This window comes from Psittacula echo (assembly GCF_963264785.1).
Source record: "Psittacula echo genome assembly, chromosome: 1".
NCBI classification, from domain to species: Eukaryota; Metazoa; Chordata; class Aves; order Psittaciformes; family Psittacidae; genus Psittacula; species Psittacula echo.
The window spans coordinates 103114905-103129551 of NC_137735.1; the positions used below are offsets into that span (position 1 = coordinate 103114905).

The 14647-nt window shown below is 36.8% G+C and overlaps 1 protein-coding gene across 1 annotated transcript in view; it reads right to left on the minus strand.

Annotated features, from left to right (window-relative positions):
* LOC308217043 (uncharacterized protein) overlaps window positions 1–9071 on the minus strand; it is a gene marked incomplete at both ends in the record, with an annotated part of 46980 nt that extends 37909 nt beyond the window's left edge. The window contains 8 exons of the mRNA XM_080609748.1: window positions 544–708; window positions 2117–2362; window positions 2817–2915; window positions 3217–3363; window positions 4892–4998; window positions 5781–5913; window positions 7825–7966; window positions 9012–9071. Of these exons, the coding sequence (XP_080465874.1) occupies window positions 544–708; window positions 2117–2362; window positions 2817–2915; window positions 3217–3363; window positions 4892–4998; window positions 5781–5913; window positions 7825–7966; window positions 9012–9071 (1099 nt within the window). The remainder of the gene's footprint in view (window positions 1–543; window positions 709–2116; window positions 2363–2816; window positions 2916–3216; window positions 3364–4891; window positions 4999–5780; window positions 5914–7824; window positions 7967–9011) is intronic.
* Window positions 9072–14647: the final 5576 nt, after the last annotated feature.

Genomic DNA, 14647 nt, shown 5'->3' on the forward strand with positions numbered 1-14647 from the left:
TGACTGTGGGTGGGCATGGAGAATGAGGGGAAAAGGGAAGACTATTAAACCTGAATTACACCTTAGCATGTATTTCAATACAGAAAATAGTTTATCTGAAAAACAACCCAGTCGTGTAGTGCCAAAGCAACACAGATATATGATAGGTACAAGACTTTGGATACACAGCTTCAAAACACTGGTGACAGAAGGCAGTAATAAAACTGATCAGGTCTGGGATATTCTGTGTGGCAGCTTTTAAAGAAAATGGTGGAGCTACTGTGAAAGATGAGCACTGGGTTAAGTTTCCTACCAATCAGATGAAACTTCTGGGCCAATTCAAAAGATGGGAAGTTGATTATAAAATTCTACACAGAAAATTCAGAGATGCTTAGCAGAAAATGCATGATCACTTGGAAATACTTTGTGGTGTGGACTCTTAGCTGTAGAAGCATTTGACCCCAGTATGTATATGTATACATGTACACATGAACACATATATATATAGAATAATAAAAGAATTTGCATAGAGGCATCGCAGAGCAAAGAAAAATGAAAACATACCAATTAAAAAGATGGCATCTGATGCAGATTTTCCAAACTGCTGTTCCACATATTTGGGCATGAATGATAACATGCCATTGAAGGCATTGAACTGTAACACAGTTATGAATATAAATAACATATAAACTGGGTTGTGAAGCAGAGCCTTGAGGAAGGGGATGAAATCTGGAATGAAATAATGTAATGAGTTAGTGTGATGCTTTATGAAAAGAATCACACAATGTTTAGTGTAGCTGAGGGAGGAAGAGTGGAACAGAAATGGTCCTTAACCGGATCAGGCTAGTCCTTGTGCTTTACCAGACACCACAGGCCAAAGATTACTTGCTTAGCCCAGGCTACCCCAACATATCATTTCTACACATACATAACCTCACACACAGGCACATGCACACCAATGCATGCTGCTCCTTATTTAAAAAAAAAAAAAAAAATCACAGTAATAACCTTATGGTAAAAGTTTCCTGAAGCTTTTACCTGTACAGTGACTGAACTTTGCACCTACAGATTTGCAGCAGCAAATCTTTTTCTCCCATCTTTCCTACTCCTCTTTCTCTCATCCCATGCCCCCAGACCATTCAGCAAAACCCCCTTCCTGAACCTGGCATGCAAAGAGAATGCAAGGGAGAAGGGGTGCAAATCCACTAGATAGCTGTGACAAGCTGCCCCAGGTTTGATCACCATTATTGCTATTGTGAGTGATGGGGCAGAAGAGGCCTTTTCTCACCAGACCAGTACTTTACTCATGGATTCATTTAAGTCTACATGACAGCAGAGGAAGATGATATGTTTTATAAAAATGAAGTTGTAATATCAGCAAAGGTCTGAGTGCTCACACCAAGTACAAATTAAGAATTTGCAGAATCCAGCTTGAAACACCTAGGAGAGGTAGCTGACACTTAGCTCTTACTTTCTGAAAATTAAGATCCTGTCAAGGGGCCCTGGGCTGGGTATACAGTATCATAACAGTACTCTGAAGATCTTAGCCTTTGACATACTTTATTCACTTACATTTCCAACTAGTACAAAAAACGGAAGGAAAAAAGATAGCTTCCTACAGGTATATAGATCTGAAAGACCACAGATGTGAAAGTTGCTAGTGGTAACATGAATAAATGTAAACCAGATAGACCTTAAATGTTTATGGGACACTTAAGCACCTGTAAATTCCTTTATATGGCTTTATGTTGGACTCAAGAAATGCACAAGATTTGAGCTGCTTTTCTGCACACTGAATGTGGGATACAAGCAACTAATATCTGTAACTTATTCACAGCTCACTGAGTTGTAATATTCTTTACCAGATTTCAGTGCATTAATCCTCTACCAGGAAGAATAGATCCAGATTCTACATACACCTGAAAAGCAGGAGAGGGAAAGGAGTGAATTTAGTTCCTTGATCTACAAAATTATCTTTCTTCCTCTGTGAGAAGCCATTCTAAATCCCTGTGCAAATCTTTTAAACTACAGAGAGATGAAAAACAGAGCATGCATTTTATATCTTGGACCCCTCTTTACTCACAAAAATACACATAGTTCACATCTTAAGTTTCTAAATTAAGAAGGGAAAAAATACAATATAACTTGCCTTTAGCAATTTCATACATGGTCTGTTTGGCTTCATTTTTATTATTTTCTTTCAATAGTACTACACTTTTTTTACTTGTCTCCACAGATTCATTGCTTTCTCCTTCCTTCAAGAGTGACCTTGGCAAAAACCAAAAAGGTATTCCAGCGAGAAGATTCAGTGATGCACAAATCAAAATGCCCAGCCACCAAGCTCCAACCCAGCGGGCATCGGTAGCTGTTATAGTTATATCCTCTATAAAAAGAAAAAAACAAAACCCCACACATGTTCAGAAACATTCACTGTTTTTTTTCCTAGTCATCTCTGACATGTGATATATTAAAAGCATTTTAAAGATTCTTAAAATGAGGCTGATGAAAAAGAATAGTCTCCAGCCTTTTTTTCTAATGTTGCAAAATGGTAAATTTCAGTGTTTTGTATTAAATTAATTCTAGTCCTTTCCTATGTTAAGCCAGATGACATAATTGTTCATCAAATAATTTATATGCAGATTCATTTGTGTATGTGTGAATTCAGGCCTTTTATTGAATTGAATGTTATATACAGATTTTCCATTCTAAAAGAAACACCAGCAAGCTCAGATAAAATTAAGACATCTCGTATTAGCAAAGAAATATCTTTCAGTGCTGAAAAACACACCAGCATGCCTACTTATTTATACGTAAGATTTTATATATTCATCCATTACCTGCATCTACTGATCCCAGATCAACAAACAGTTTTGCACAGAATGATGCCAACAACAAACCAAGAAAGGGGCCAGTTACAGTTGCTGTATGTAGACATCCTGAAGTATGAAAAGGAGAAAACACACTAAATTAGAACTCAGATATAATAATTTTCTTGGAATTATTATGTATGTTTAGGACAGCTCTACTGAATAGTCTTCTGCACCTGAAAATAGCCTCATTTCAACAAGTTCATTTGTAGTTAAACACAAGTTGTACAGTGTTATTATGTTGATAAGGCAATAATATTTGTTTTCTCCCTTCCTTTATCAGACTGAAGGGAATCATAATAATCTTTTGCTTTTGTTTACTTTTGTGTTTGTTTGGAGGAGGGCAGTTATCACAATAGGGTAGACTTACCCAGATAGAAAGGTGAATTCTCTGCTTTGGCAAAATCCTCCAAATATGAAATTCCTAAAGGCATGATGGGAGTTTCACCCATTCCACGTACTATGTTTCCAACCATCACAAATATCCACAGCAAGGACCCAGGCTCTTTTTCACATTCTGTGAATAATATAAAAAAACAGAATTAATGTTTTAATACTAACCATTAATTAAATTCTAGAGACAAAGATTTGACTAACAGCTTGAACTTTGGTACATAGGGCTGTCCTGTAAAACGGGGGAATAAGTAGTCACAATACTTAAAAGGCTCCAGAACTGGAAGAAGCACTTCCTGGTGAAGAGTTTAAACCTCTTCCCTCTCCATGCCATACCTTGTCTAACCACTGCATAACCGTGCCCCTTCCCTTAACTCATTTCCCTCACCAAAACTGCCATTTTCATGTCAGTGAAGAGAAGACAGCATCTGAACCTCAGTAATGAAGGGATGAAAAGTCATGCCTGACTAACCTGATCACTGTCTACAACAAAGCTGCACAATTTAGAAGAAATGCTTTACCTACTTATACCTTAATTTGTGTATTTATAAAAGAAAACAGTATCTGAAATGTTTAAATGAAAGTTTGATACCAAGCTAGTAAGTATACACTTTTTCCAGCTTTCCCTTATGAAGATGGCAAAATTAATGCGTTTAGTGACATGCAATCTTGGAAAGCTTGGAAATCACATCCATTACTAAATGGAGACACAGAAAACTACAGCACTATGGTTTGATGTCACTGTATTCATACAATATTACAGCAATGTGATTCAGCTTTAACACACATTGATGGAACACTATGACAAAATATAACAAGTAACTGTGAGGTTCATCTCACTTAACTTTTGCCATCCTGCAATCATCTACGTTTTTAACAGTCAGCAGGTGCATCCAGGAGGTAGTGTGACTAACCTTGAAGTACAGAGCATGAATGTCCTTACAGAAAATGTATAGTTTAAAAAGCTCTGTAGTCTCCTTTGACCAGCTATCAAGGGATCCTAAAAAGAGAGATCAGACTAAATGCTTCCCTTTGAGGTAGCTAAAGGGTCAGGAGATTAATCCCACCCTCAGTGTGAGGATTTTGTGTATGATGATTTAATAGTTGCCTCTTGGCCTTCTGACTTTATAGTAATTACTTTATATGCATATTGCTAGTGAACATACACGGGATAAGTTTTAGCCCAGTTTAAACTATTTTCTCTTTTCTCTAAATGGAAGTGGGATCTATACCTTTTCCTTGTTCTTTTATTTCTTGTGTGATACAATGAAGAAGCAACCTGGTCTAGATTAATCATTGCCCAGATATGTTCCCCACCTCCTCATAGTATCGTAGTATTTCAAGTCAAAAAGAGAACATTTGTAAGAACAATCTGGTGTTGTATTTCCCCAAAGTAGACTGACAGGGATGTTAACTGAGCTGTTTGGATATTGTGAAAACTGCATTAAAAAAAAAAAAAAAGCTACAGCTCTCATGTCAGAAAATAAAGAAACAAGAAGGCTAGGAAATTTCCTGACCTCTGGTTTTTGTCTGCAAAAAGTACTGATCAAAAGCAGAACCCTGAAATAATTGCTATTAAAAATAAATCATATTTACTTAAACACTATAAAAACTGAGGAAAAAAATAGTAGTAAACATAGGAAGACCCATACCTCTTGATGGCTCCTCTGTAGGTAAAGAGAACAAACTTTGATTAACAAGGCAGAGAGGCATGACTGAAAAATTTTCCTGTTGTGAAATGCTGCTTTCAATATGATACCTGTTTGAATCAAAGGAAAGCATGTATAGGTTAAGAAGAAATACCTCAGAACCACCTCATAAATCTGTACTTCAGTAATGAAGTGACCTATATGAAGAGTGTGTAGCTGTAAGAAGGAAACGTCGAAAATTTACTGAGCCTCAGTAAGAAATCAGGCTACGAACAGAGGAACTGTAACAGGAAATCAACATAGCATTTTATCCAGGCTGTTATCTAGCCTCTAAGATAATCTTGTAACAGATGCTATGGGGGAGTTGATGAAACGCTCTAATGAAACCCCTTGTATTATCCTCTGTTCTATTATTCTTCCATTCTAACTCAAGTTGCACCCTAGGCAGAGGAGGCCACCAAGGCTGTCAGAGCAATACCACATTGGACATAACAAAATTAGAGAATCTGTCATCCAGGCTCCAGGCCAAAGACATCCTTAAAAATCATTGTACTGCCCATCCAAGCAGATAAGAGCTAGGAGTGTAATGTAATACTATCACAGGCTACTGTTTCTTCAGGGAGTCCACACAAGAGGCAGCACAAGCATGAAGACAAGGGCAAGGGAAAGTGCCTTCCTTTCCCTTGGAGAGGGGTGGCTCTTCTCAGGAAGTGATGACTGACTTCTGAAGCCATCTCAGAAGCAAAACAGAACAAGCTGCTTTACAGTCACCATATCATTCTGGTGCTCAGCAATGTCTCTCTCAATAAGCAATACTATTTCAGCTGGAGAAGTTACAGATTAAGACATATAAGGATCACAGAAGCTGCTCTGAGCTAAGCAAAATACTCACCTTCCAAATAGGAAATGAGGAATTGATATTAAAAGACATCCAAACGACATAACTGTGCACCCCAAAGCAATTATTCTGGGTCTGTGAAGCTTTGCTCCAAAGTAACTCACAAATGCCATCAGCAGCAAGTTGCCTGCAAAAAGAACCTGGTTCATATTTACAAACCAAGGCATCCTTATATCTTCTAAAGTGCAACATGAATTTGAGTATACCTTATTACCTCAACATCTGTTACTTCTCTTACCTTGTAAAAACTGTAACTAGACAGGGAACTGCCTAAAGCAGTAATTCCCTGCTATCTGTGATTTTTTTCTAGAAGATTTACACCACATAGAAAGAGCATGAGAATAGAAGGCAGAATGGAAAAGAGATCACTGTGAGAGAGATTTTTGACTGCACCTATGTAAAGAATTTTCCCACTACTTTTCACAAAGACCAAGCTGAGAGGCTGGTGGTTTAGGAAGCTGTTCTCCTAGGATACTCTATTTTGCAATGTGTGGGAAAATACAGAGGCATATATTGCAAGGTTTCTTTGTACTGAAAATAACACAAGATGACATACAGAGAAAAAAGAAATACTAAATTAATATTCTTTTCAGTAATGGTTTGAAAGGAATTAAAAAATACATATTTTTGTATCTAGTATCATTTAAAAATACAAATGTGCTAAAAATCTTTGCTGTCCTCCACTTTCACTTGAGAATCAGTTGATTTTCTCTACTTTTCATTTATTGCTATGCAACTAAGAATCAAGCTTCATGTTATGAATCAGGACCTATTAAAATAGCAATTTTGTAATCGTATACCTACTAATTTTGTGATCTTTTTGTCAAAAGAACAAAAATATCTCTGAGTGATGGGCATCATGCTCTGAAAGAAGATAACACTTCTTTTTATGTGTGATTGCTAGACAAACTGTATTGAATCAGTGGATTGAATGACACTTAAAGATGTATACTTACATGGTCCTAGTAAGTTATTTAAGTCTTCCACATATACTGACTCTTAACTATTTCAAATATTATTATGATTCTTCACCATTATTTTACATCCTTGGAGATAAGAATGCCAAAATTTGTTATAGGAAAATGCATATGAAGATAATTTATTTAAAATAATAATCTTTTTACATACTACTTCATTAATCTTGGCCATTTCATATTTCTTAAAGTCTCCACCTTATCAAAAGCAAGAATATATTCTGGGTATTCTTTCTTTATTGTAAGTTCGGGCTGCCCCATCAGACCGCTTTACAGGCAGCAGCATAGTGTTGCTAAAACATTCTTATTCTTGCACATACAGATATAGGAGACTAGGAAAAGAGGGAAAGAGCCTTACCTCCCTTCCCCATCAGTGCATATGAACCTGTGCAGACCACTTCCTGAGCTGAGCCAGGGATAATAAAAATCCACATTGTAACTTTAAGGGTATAAACCATATCCTTTAAGGATCTCTATATAGGTGCATTTGAAGCTAACAAGACTTTTGCTTGGCTTTTTCACAATGACAAAATATAAGCTTATCACTAGGCAATAAAACTCACTGATAGGCAAGGTAAGTGTCACTAAAATAGAACTGAAAACTTTCTTTACAGTTGTTCAAGTATAAAATCTTGAAATACTATTAAGTTTCAGTAAGGAGACAATCCACTCCAATCAACTTTGAGGTCACTGATCAGAAGAACTGTAAAATGGTAAATATGACCTTGAATTCAAACAAAGATTATAAAATCTTTCTGGTTTGTTCAGAAAGATTCAATACAAATCTCTTAAACTGGTTTTATTTTGTTAGTTGCTCTGTCATATCTTATGATAGTGCAGAAATCAGATGAACCAATTTTTAATCCTAAACTTCACCATTTATGTTCTCTTCCTAGTTTCCAAAACACTAAATGTGTAAGTACCAGCTGAAACAGTAGGATAGTTGGTCACTATTGCCATATAAGAGTAATTGACAGGTTGCTAAGAGCATGAGAGTCACAAATACATGCTAAGCCAACATATTATATTTTTAGAGAATAAGAAATATTAAAATGAATGATTACCAATTTCAAAGCTTCCATTAATGATCCCCACTAAGGAAGCTGGAATATTAAATTGTTTCTCTAGCTGTGTAAACAAGCTGTTCATGTAAGCACCAGACATCGTTTTACCAACAAATGCAAGTGATAGTGCCAGCAGAAATACCTAGGAAGAGAAGAGGAGAATGCATAAAGAATTACATATATTTAGGAATATTCCATGGTTATCTTCCACACCAAATATGCCTTCCAGGTAAACAAGTGAACAGTTCTGTTCCACTGATATGTGAGTAAATACCACCATCTATCCTTGTCCACAGTTGTGGCTTCATTAATCCAAAGATTTTGTTCTTCACCTACTCCCATTGACCAAGACTGTCTTCAGAAACCTTAAACTCCGTCTCTCCAGTCAAGACAAGCGCAGCACAGCCTCTCCCGCCGTGTGTCTGCTGCAAGATTGCCATCTGCAGGACTATGTAACGTCTGCAGCCAGACCAGGCTGCAAAGATCTTTGCACCCTTTGCTCATCTGAATGACAAAGTACTTGCAGAGATAATATCGTTTCATTTGATCGAGCTACTTGATCAAGTATCTGCTCTCCCATCTCAGTAGAGGTCATGAGCCCGGAACAAGGCATTCCAAACAAAAGAAGGAAATAGCAAATAAGAGTAGTGTCCTTTTTACAAGAATGTAGTAGCAGTTGACAGTAAAAACCAGTAGCTTTCAAATAATTTTAGGGTTCTCAAACATTACTTACGAAATGAAATCAATAGCATTTTTAAATACATCTGCAAATGCTAAAAAGCATAAGTAATGTATTCAGGTTTTGAATTACAATTCAAACCAAGCTATTTTACAATCTTTTACAGCAATTCTTGACAACTTAAGTAGTCTACGGTACATCAACAGCCAATTTTTACTGCCATGTCACAGTCAGTAAAGGCTCATTTCACAGGTTTTAGAAGGAATGGTAAACACGTCACACTAGGGAGATTACACAAATTCAGAGGTGGAGCTTCAAAGGAGCAATCAACCAACATCACCAAGTGTAAAGTTCAGGGACACAAAAAGCAACACATGATAGCTGACAAACTTGCTTGACCTCAGTTAAGGCATTAAAGATAAGGAAAAAAAGTAACTTCTACCAAACTACTACAAGTGCAAGCAATTACAGTTGTGTGTTCCTACAAAATGATAAAATATTTTTGTACCTTCAGCTTGGAAATGCAGCAAAATTTGTCCCCTGCACCTTGCTTCTCAGTTTCTGTCATGTTGCTTTTGATAATTGGTCCTGATGTCTAAGTCTGTCCAATGATCCTATTACAGTGTTAAAAAAGACAAAAGAAACAAAGAAACATTTTTGTTCCATGTTTGCAAAACATCAGATTCATTCTAAGATATTTCATACTTGTCTTCCTTAAATAATTGTGAACTGGATTCCAAAACATGCTACAAGCCTATACACTTCATTCTAATCAAGAAAATTTGACATGAATGTCAACAGCATAACAGCTAGCCCTCAGCCCTCATCAGATACTGAATGATTTCAGTACTATACAACCATTAAGCAAAGAACAGAGGAAAGAGGTGTTCTGAGGGCAAGATGGTTTGTCTGTGACACAGTTTTTTAGTTCTTTTCACAAGCGTTTAGTACTGGCCACATGGGAGACAGAACTATGAAGACGTATACATTTAACTGGTGTATACCTGTCTCCGTGGTCTTTATTTACTGTGCCTGCCCTTGCTAGTCATAAAAAGAACATTTAGTTCTTCTCTGCATGTTCAGTTGAGCCCTCCCCCTCCCACTGGCATCAATGTATATTTGTTAATTTTAATATAAACTGTATTGGAGACCAATCTCTTGGCATTAAAATTAGAAATAAAAATAAAACAAAAACCACTAGACCAACTTAAGTTCTAAATGGAAACAAATAAGACTCTGTTCTCCTTACCCTCCCATGATCTGCAAAAATTTGTCTGTCTCCTTTTAGTCATCTCCATATCGAATTGATGGTTAGAGCTTCTGTTAGTGCTAAGTCACCTTCTTTATTACACATCTTACGTATTTCCCAAAATTGTGCTCACAGAAGGAACAGTATATTCCATGGACTTGGAACATACTTGCCTGTAAAAGTCCCTATACATCTGACACAATGAGTTAAACTGGGAGAACACCATTTTAAAGATTTATCTCTAAGGACTGTCACAAGGCTTCATTAAACCAAGTTATTCAATACAGTTCCCTGCTGCCTGATGAGGTAAGCTGAAGAAAAACAGGGCAAGTCAGAACCCTACCTTATAGTTGGGATGGATATAGGTTAATTTCCTCTTTTTTTATCTCAGATACACTTTCCAAGTACAATCTTGCAGCACCTGCTCTTCTCTATGTTTTCCACTTCATAAAGCCACATCTGGGAAGAAAGCTGTCTTTGACAAGCCTGCCAATAGAACTGAATTGTCTTTCACATTCTTTAACCCAACACCTTCTCAATCAATTTCTTCAAATACTAATTTCTACAACAATGCTAATCCTCTCAAATCCTAGCAAATTCATGAGCATTAAATCTTTCTACAGTTAACTCCTTCGAGTTTCAAAAGTGTATAGCATTCCTGGAAACACTTTGCAATTAACCTTAGGTGGTGAGCAACTCAAACAATTATCAATGATATATAAACAGTATGCTTTGCTTGAAGATGTTTACACAAACTGTGCTCAATCACAGTACAAAAATGTGCTTATACAGGTTTGCACCTTCTTTGCAATTTGGCATAAAAGTTTATATCCAAGTGAATCATTTTTCTTAATACTATTTTATTCAACAGTAGCCCACCCTGTTTTAGTAGGTACAGTTCAAGTTGTTACTCAAATGTAATTACACTAATGTTAGATAAAGGAAAATATTCTCAGGGCAAAACAATTAATTAAGTACTTACAGTTTTTTAAAGGTCTGCAGAAGAAATGACTGATATCGTATCCTTAAACTTTGACTTTTAGTCCGAATTGTTGAAAATTAACCCAAGTATATCTACTGCAGAATTTGTAATTTTGCCAAATGGTTTCAGTTGTGCATTTTAGAGTACTCACTCAGATGTGAAAGACACTGGTTAACTTCTTAAGAAAAAAATTATGCCCATCTCTTCTTCTTCCCCACCAAAAAAGGCCAAGTGCTACAGCTGTGTCAGATCCCTGAGCATGAAGCGGTGACACTCTTGCACACTGGAGACATCAGAGAGTACTCACAAGCAAGAAAGGAACTTTAAAAGTGCACATAACTGTAGATTTACAGGCTAGGTTGTGTCCTAGCAAAGTGTGACACATGGTCAGACTGGAGGAGAGGAATGAGTTTGTGTCTTGAGAGGGTGTTCAAGACTAGAGTTAATGTATGAAAAGCAGCCCTGGCACGCTACAATCAGTGGCCTCTTCTTGGTGTCTTGGAATGGTCTGAAAGAAAGCATAGCCCTTCCCTGTTGGTATAAAGCACTTGGGAGCTCAGCTGTGAGGCAGAACCGGGTCTGAATCAAAAATGGAGAAAATTACTTCAGACCCTGAAGCAGAGAGGCATAAAATCACTCTTGTCAGCAATCCCAGCTCCTGGTCTTCAGTGTTTCTTCTCACTGTATCAGTCTTTCTGGGTCTATTTTTGAAGTATACAGGTTTAACTACATATACTGGGGTGTTAATTCTAAAAGGGGGCAAGATCCTAATAATTAGCCACTGCAACAATCACCAGGAGCACCCTTTCCTTTGGGACTTGAGTTGCATGATGATGGTTCACTATGAAAAAGTGGAAGGCAAAAAAGCCACCCATAGCAATATAGCTGCTGTGATTGATCTCCAGGGTAGGTGCCTCTAGTTACTGATTACTGGATGTTACAAATTCAGAATAGTTTGACCAAGTGTAAATATTTCTAGCTAATGTGACAAGAAAAGGATTACGTACCTTTGAACAAATTGGGTAGACATCACATCTAAGAATCAGTAGATACGCCAAGTACTGGTGCTGAAGCAGGTCTCATGCATGGCCTTAACCCTCTTGTTGACACTTGCGTTTGTCTCCCTTCACATAATAACTACTAATGCACATGAAAAGCCTACATGCAAAGTTTAAAAAGTGTGGTGAAGGTGGGATTATGTTTAATGAAAACCTGGCTTTTGAGCACAGCTTCCATAGCAGTATTTTTCAGCTTTCTCAGGGAGCACCCAGCCTTCCTGAAAAATGTCCCTCGACTACCACATACACTGTGTGGTTATGCTGCAGGGAGGGGCACCGATGAGATACTTGGCATTAACACACTGATAAGATACTTGGCATTTTTGTTACACAGTATGTTTTTTGTCTCACAAACTTACAACTTTACTGCTGTACTGAAAAACGTTTTGTAGACTCTCAGCTGATGCCTTCAGACTAATGGCTGAGGATCTTGGCCTGCTTCAGTGCCACACCATATCATGAGGCAAGGCATTTCCCCTCATTTCTTATAATAAAAGTTCACGACTGTAAATTTTGAGGAGCATATCTACACAGTTCTCATTAGAAAACTCAGAACATTAGAAAAGTTCTCAAATGAAAACCTAGTAGCATGCTTCTCCCCCATAAAATATGCATTTCTGAAGAGCTATAGTGCTGCTTTCTGTTCTCACTTCATGATGATCTCCAAATCATACCTGATGGCTATCTGTACTGGGATTTTGCTTATACAGTTTAACTAGAAATATAAGTCCTGTTTCAACCTTTGATTTCCTTTAACTAAAATCTGAGGTCATGTCTTATTTCCCACTAAGATATTTTGACGGTTTTCTTGCATTTTATATTTTCTCCACTTACCCATTGCCACTTTCAGAAAATTAAAAATCCTCTGACAAAATAAGAACATATAAAAACAGTGGTCTGAGTTCTGCCACATCTTGCATTGCATTCACAGAAGACTGTGCAATGAGAAAGCCACAGTGAACTTAGGTAGAAAATGGCTGAGTATAAGGTTGCCTCAACTCCCTGTGGCCATCCTTGCTTCCTTTAATGAAACAGCTAACGTGTTCAAGGCCAGCTTGGACAGGGCTTTGAGCAACCTGGTCTAGTGGAAGATGTCCCTGCCCATGGCAGGGGGTTGGAACTCGGTGAACTTTAAGGTCCCTTCCAACCCAAATCATTGTGTGATTGTATGATTCAGGAAAAGGATGCTGCCCACCAAAATAGCAGTTGTTCAACAGTGTATGCCAACAACAAAGTAGTATTCATTCAAGTGTAAAGTGACTTCTCTCCATGTGCAACATCCCTCTGTGCATAACTAAGCCTTGTTCTATGTAACAGAGAAGTCTCAGTGTCATTAGAGCATTAGTCTAGCTTTTCATTAAAAATATCTAAACTTCAATATTTTAACTGTAACAATTAGCCATGAAAATCTGACTGCAAGCACTTAATCAAAAGATTTGGCTAGAATAATGCACAGGGAATTTGTTACATATTTATCTTAATTGATTAGAAACTAGAACTGAAGATCTCAGTTTGGGTGTCTTTATACCTTGTGTTTAGCTATTACGAGGATTTACCAGTCCTTTCTTCTTTCTCTCTTACCCCATCCATTTTTTAAATATTTCATCTCATAACTATTTGTAGAATATATTCTTCATATATTTTTATATTTTAATCCATGTCTATCCGGGGGGTGTATACACCATGATTTAGTCTATAGAGATCCTTATTTTCAAATCTCCTTATTCGTAATAATTATTTAAAAGTGAGTTTTTAAATTATGTGCAAGAATTTTCAGCATCTACAGGAAATAAACAAACCAGTACAATAAAAGTCATTGGCTAGGAATTTAATTAATTATTGAATAAATAACCATTACACAAACTTTGATGAGATAAAAAGTCATACTACCATCACATAGAGAACTGCATAATTCTACAATCTCAGTAAGATTATTTTGTTCAACAGTTTCTGCTCAGGGTAAGTAAAACTGAAGACTCAGGTCAGCAAAAGGATTACAAAAACTGGAAAGTAAAAATTGCAGTCAAATAAATACGTTCTTGTAGCAGGCACTTCACAATTTGCTTTAAATACTTATCTCCAATTCAGGAAAAAAAATTACCCAGGTAGTTAGTTTAGTTTGAGTGGTCTATAGCTTGTGCCTACTATCATAAGATTTTCTAGCTCCACTTCAGATAACTTTGTTTTTAAGATTTCCCCTAGAATTCATCAATAATTTGCATTTTAGAAACTTATGATATTGAAAAGAAAAAATAGTAAAGGGGAAGAATAGGAAAAAACAGGTTATCTTTTTAAAAGCTGGAGTACCTCTTCAGGATGACGGACAAACTGCATGCATCGGCTTATCTCAACTGACTTTTGAGGTTTAAATGCCTTTTTTCTAAAATTTACATAGCCCATTATAAAAGATTTACTCTCATTCATCACACTTAATTTTGGTCACTTCATATTAGCATATTTGCAAAGTATCTTACAGTAGGAACCTAAGTGCTGAACATTGATGGAAGTCAAAAGAACTTATTGATGTTCTTAAGTACAAACCAAGTTTAGCTTTAAAAGCAACATGAAGGAATGGATGCTTCAAGGGCATGTTCCTTTGGACACATACATACAAACACAAACATATGCACACTAACAAGAGTTTTCCCAAGGACTGTCTACATTCAAACCTCTCTGGTGTTCTGTTTTTCTGTAGCACCATGAGAAAGGAAGTACTATTGGAATTATATCAATCTTTGCTTCATGGAGAAAGTGTCTTAAAGACTTCTGCTTACAAACAAACAAAGACTAGTATCTATACATTTGGATCCACAGTCCTGGAGGAAAGAAAAAGGCCTTTTACAGGGATAAAAAAG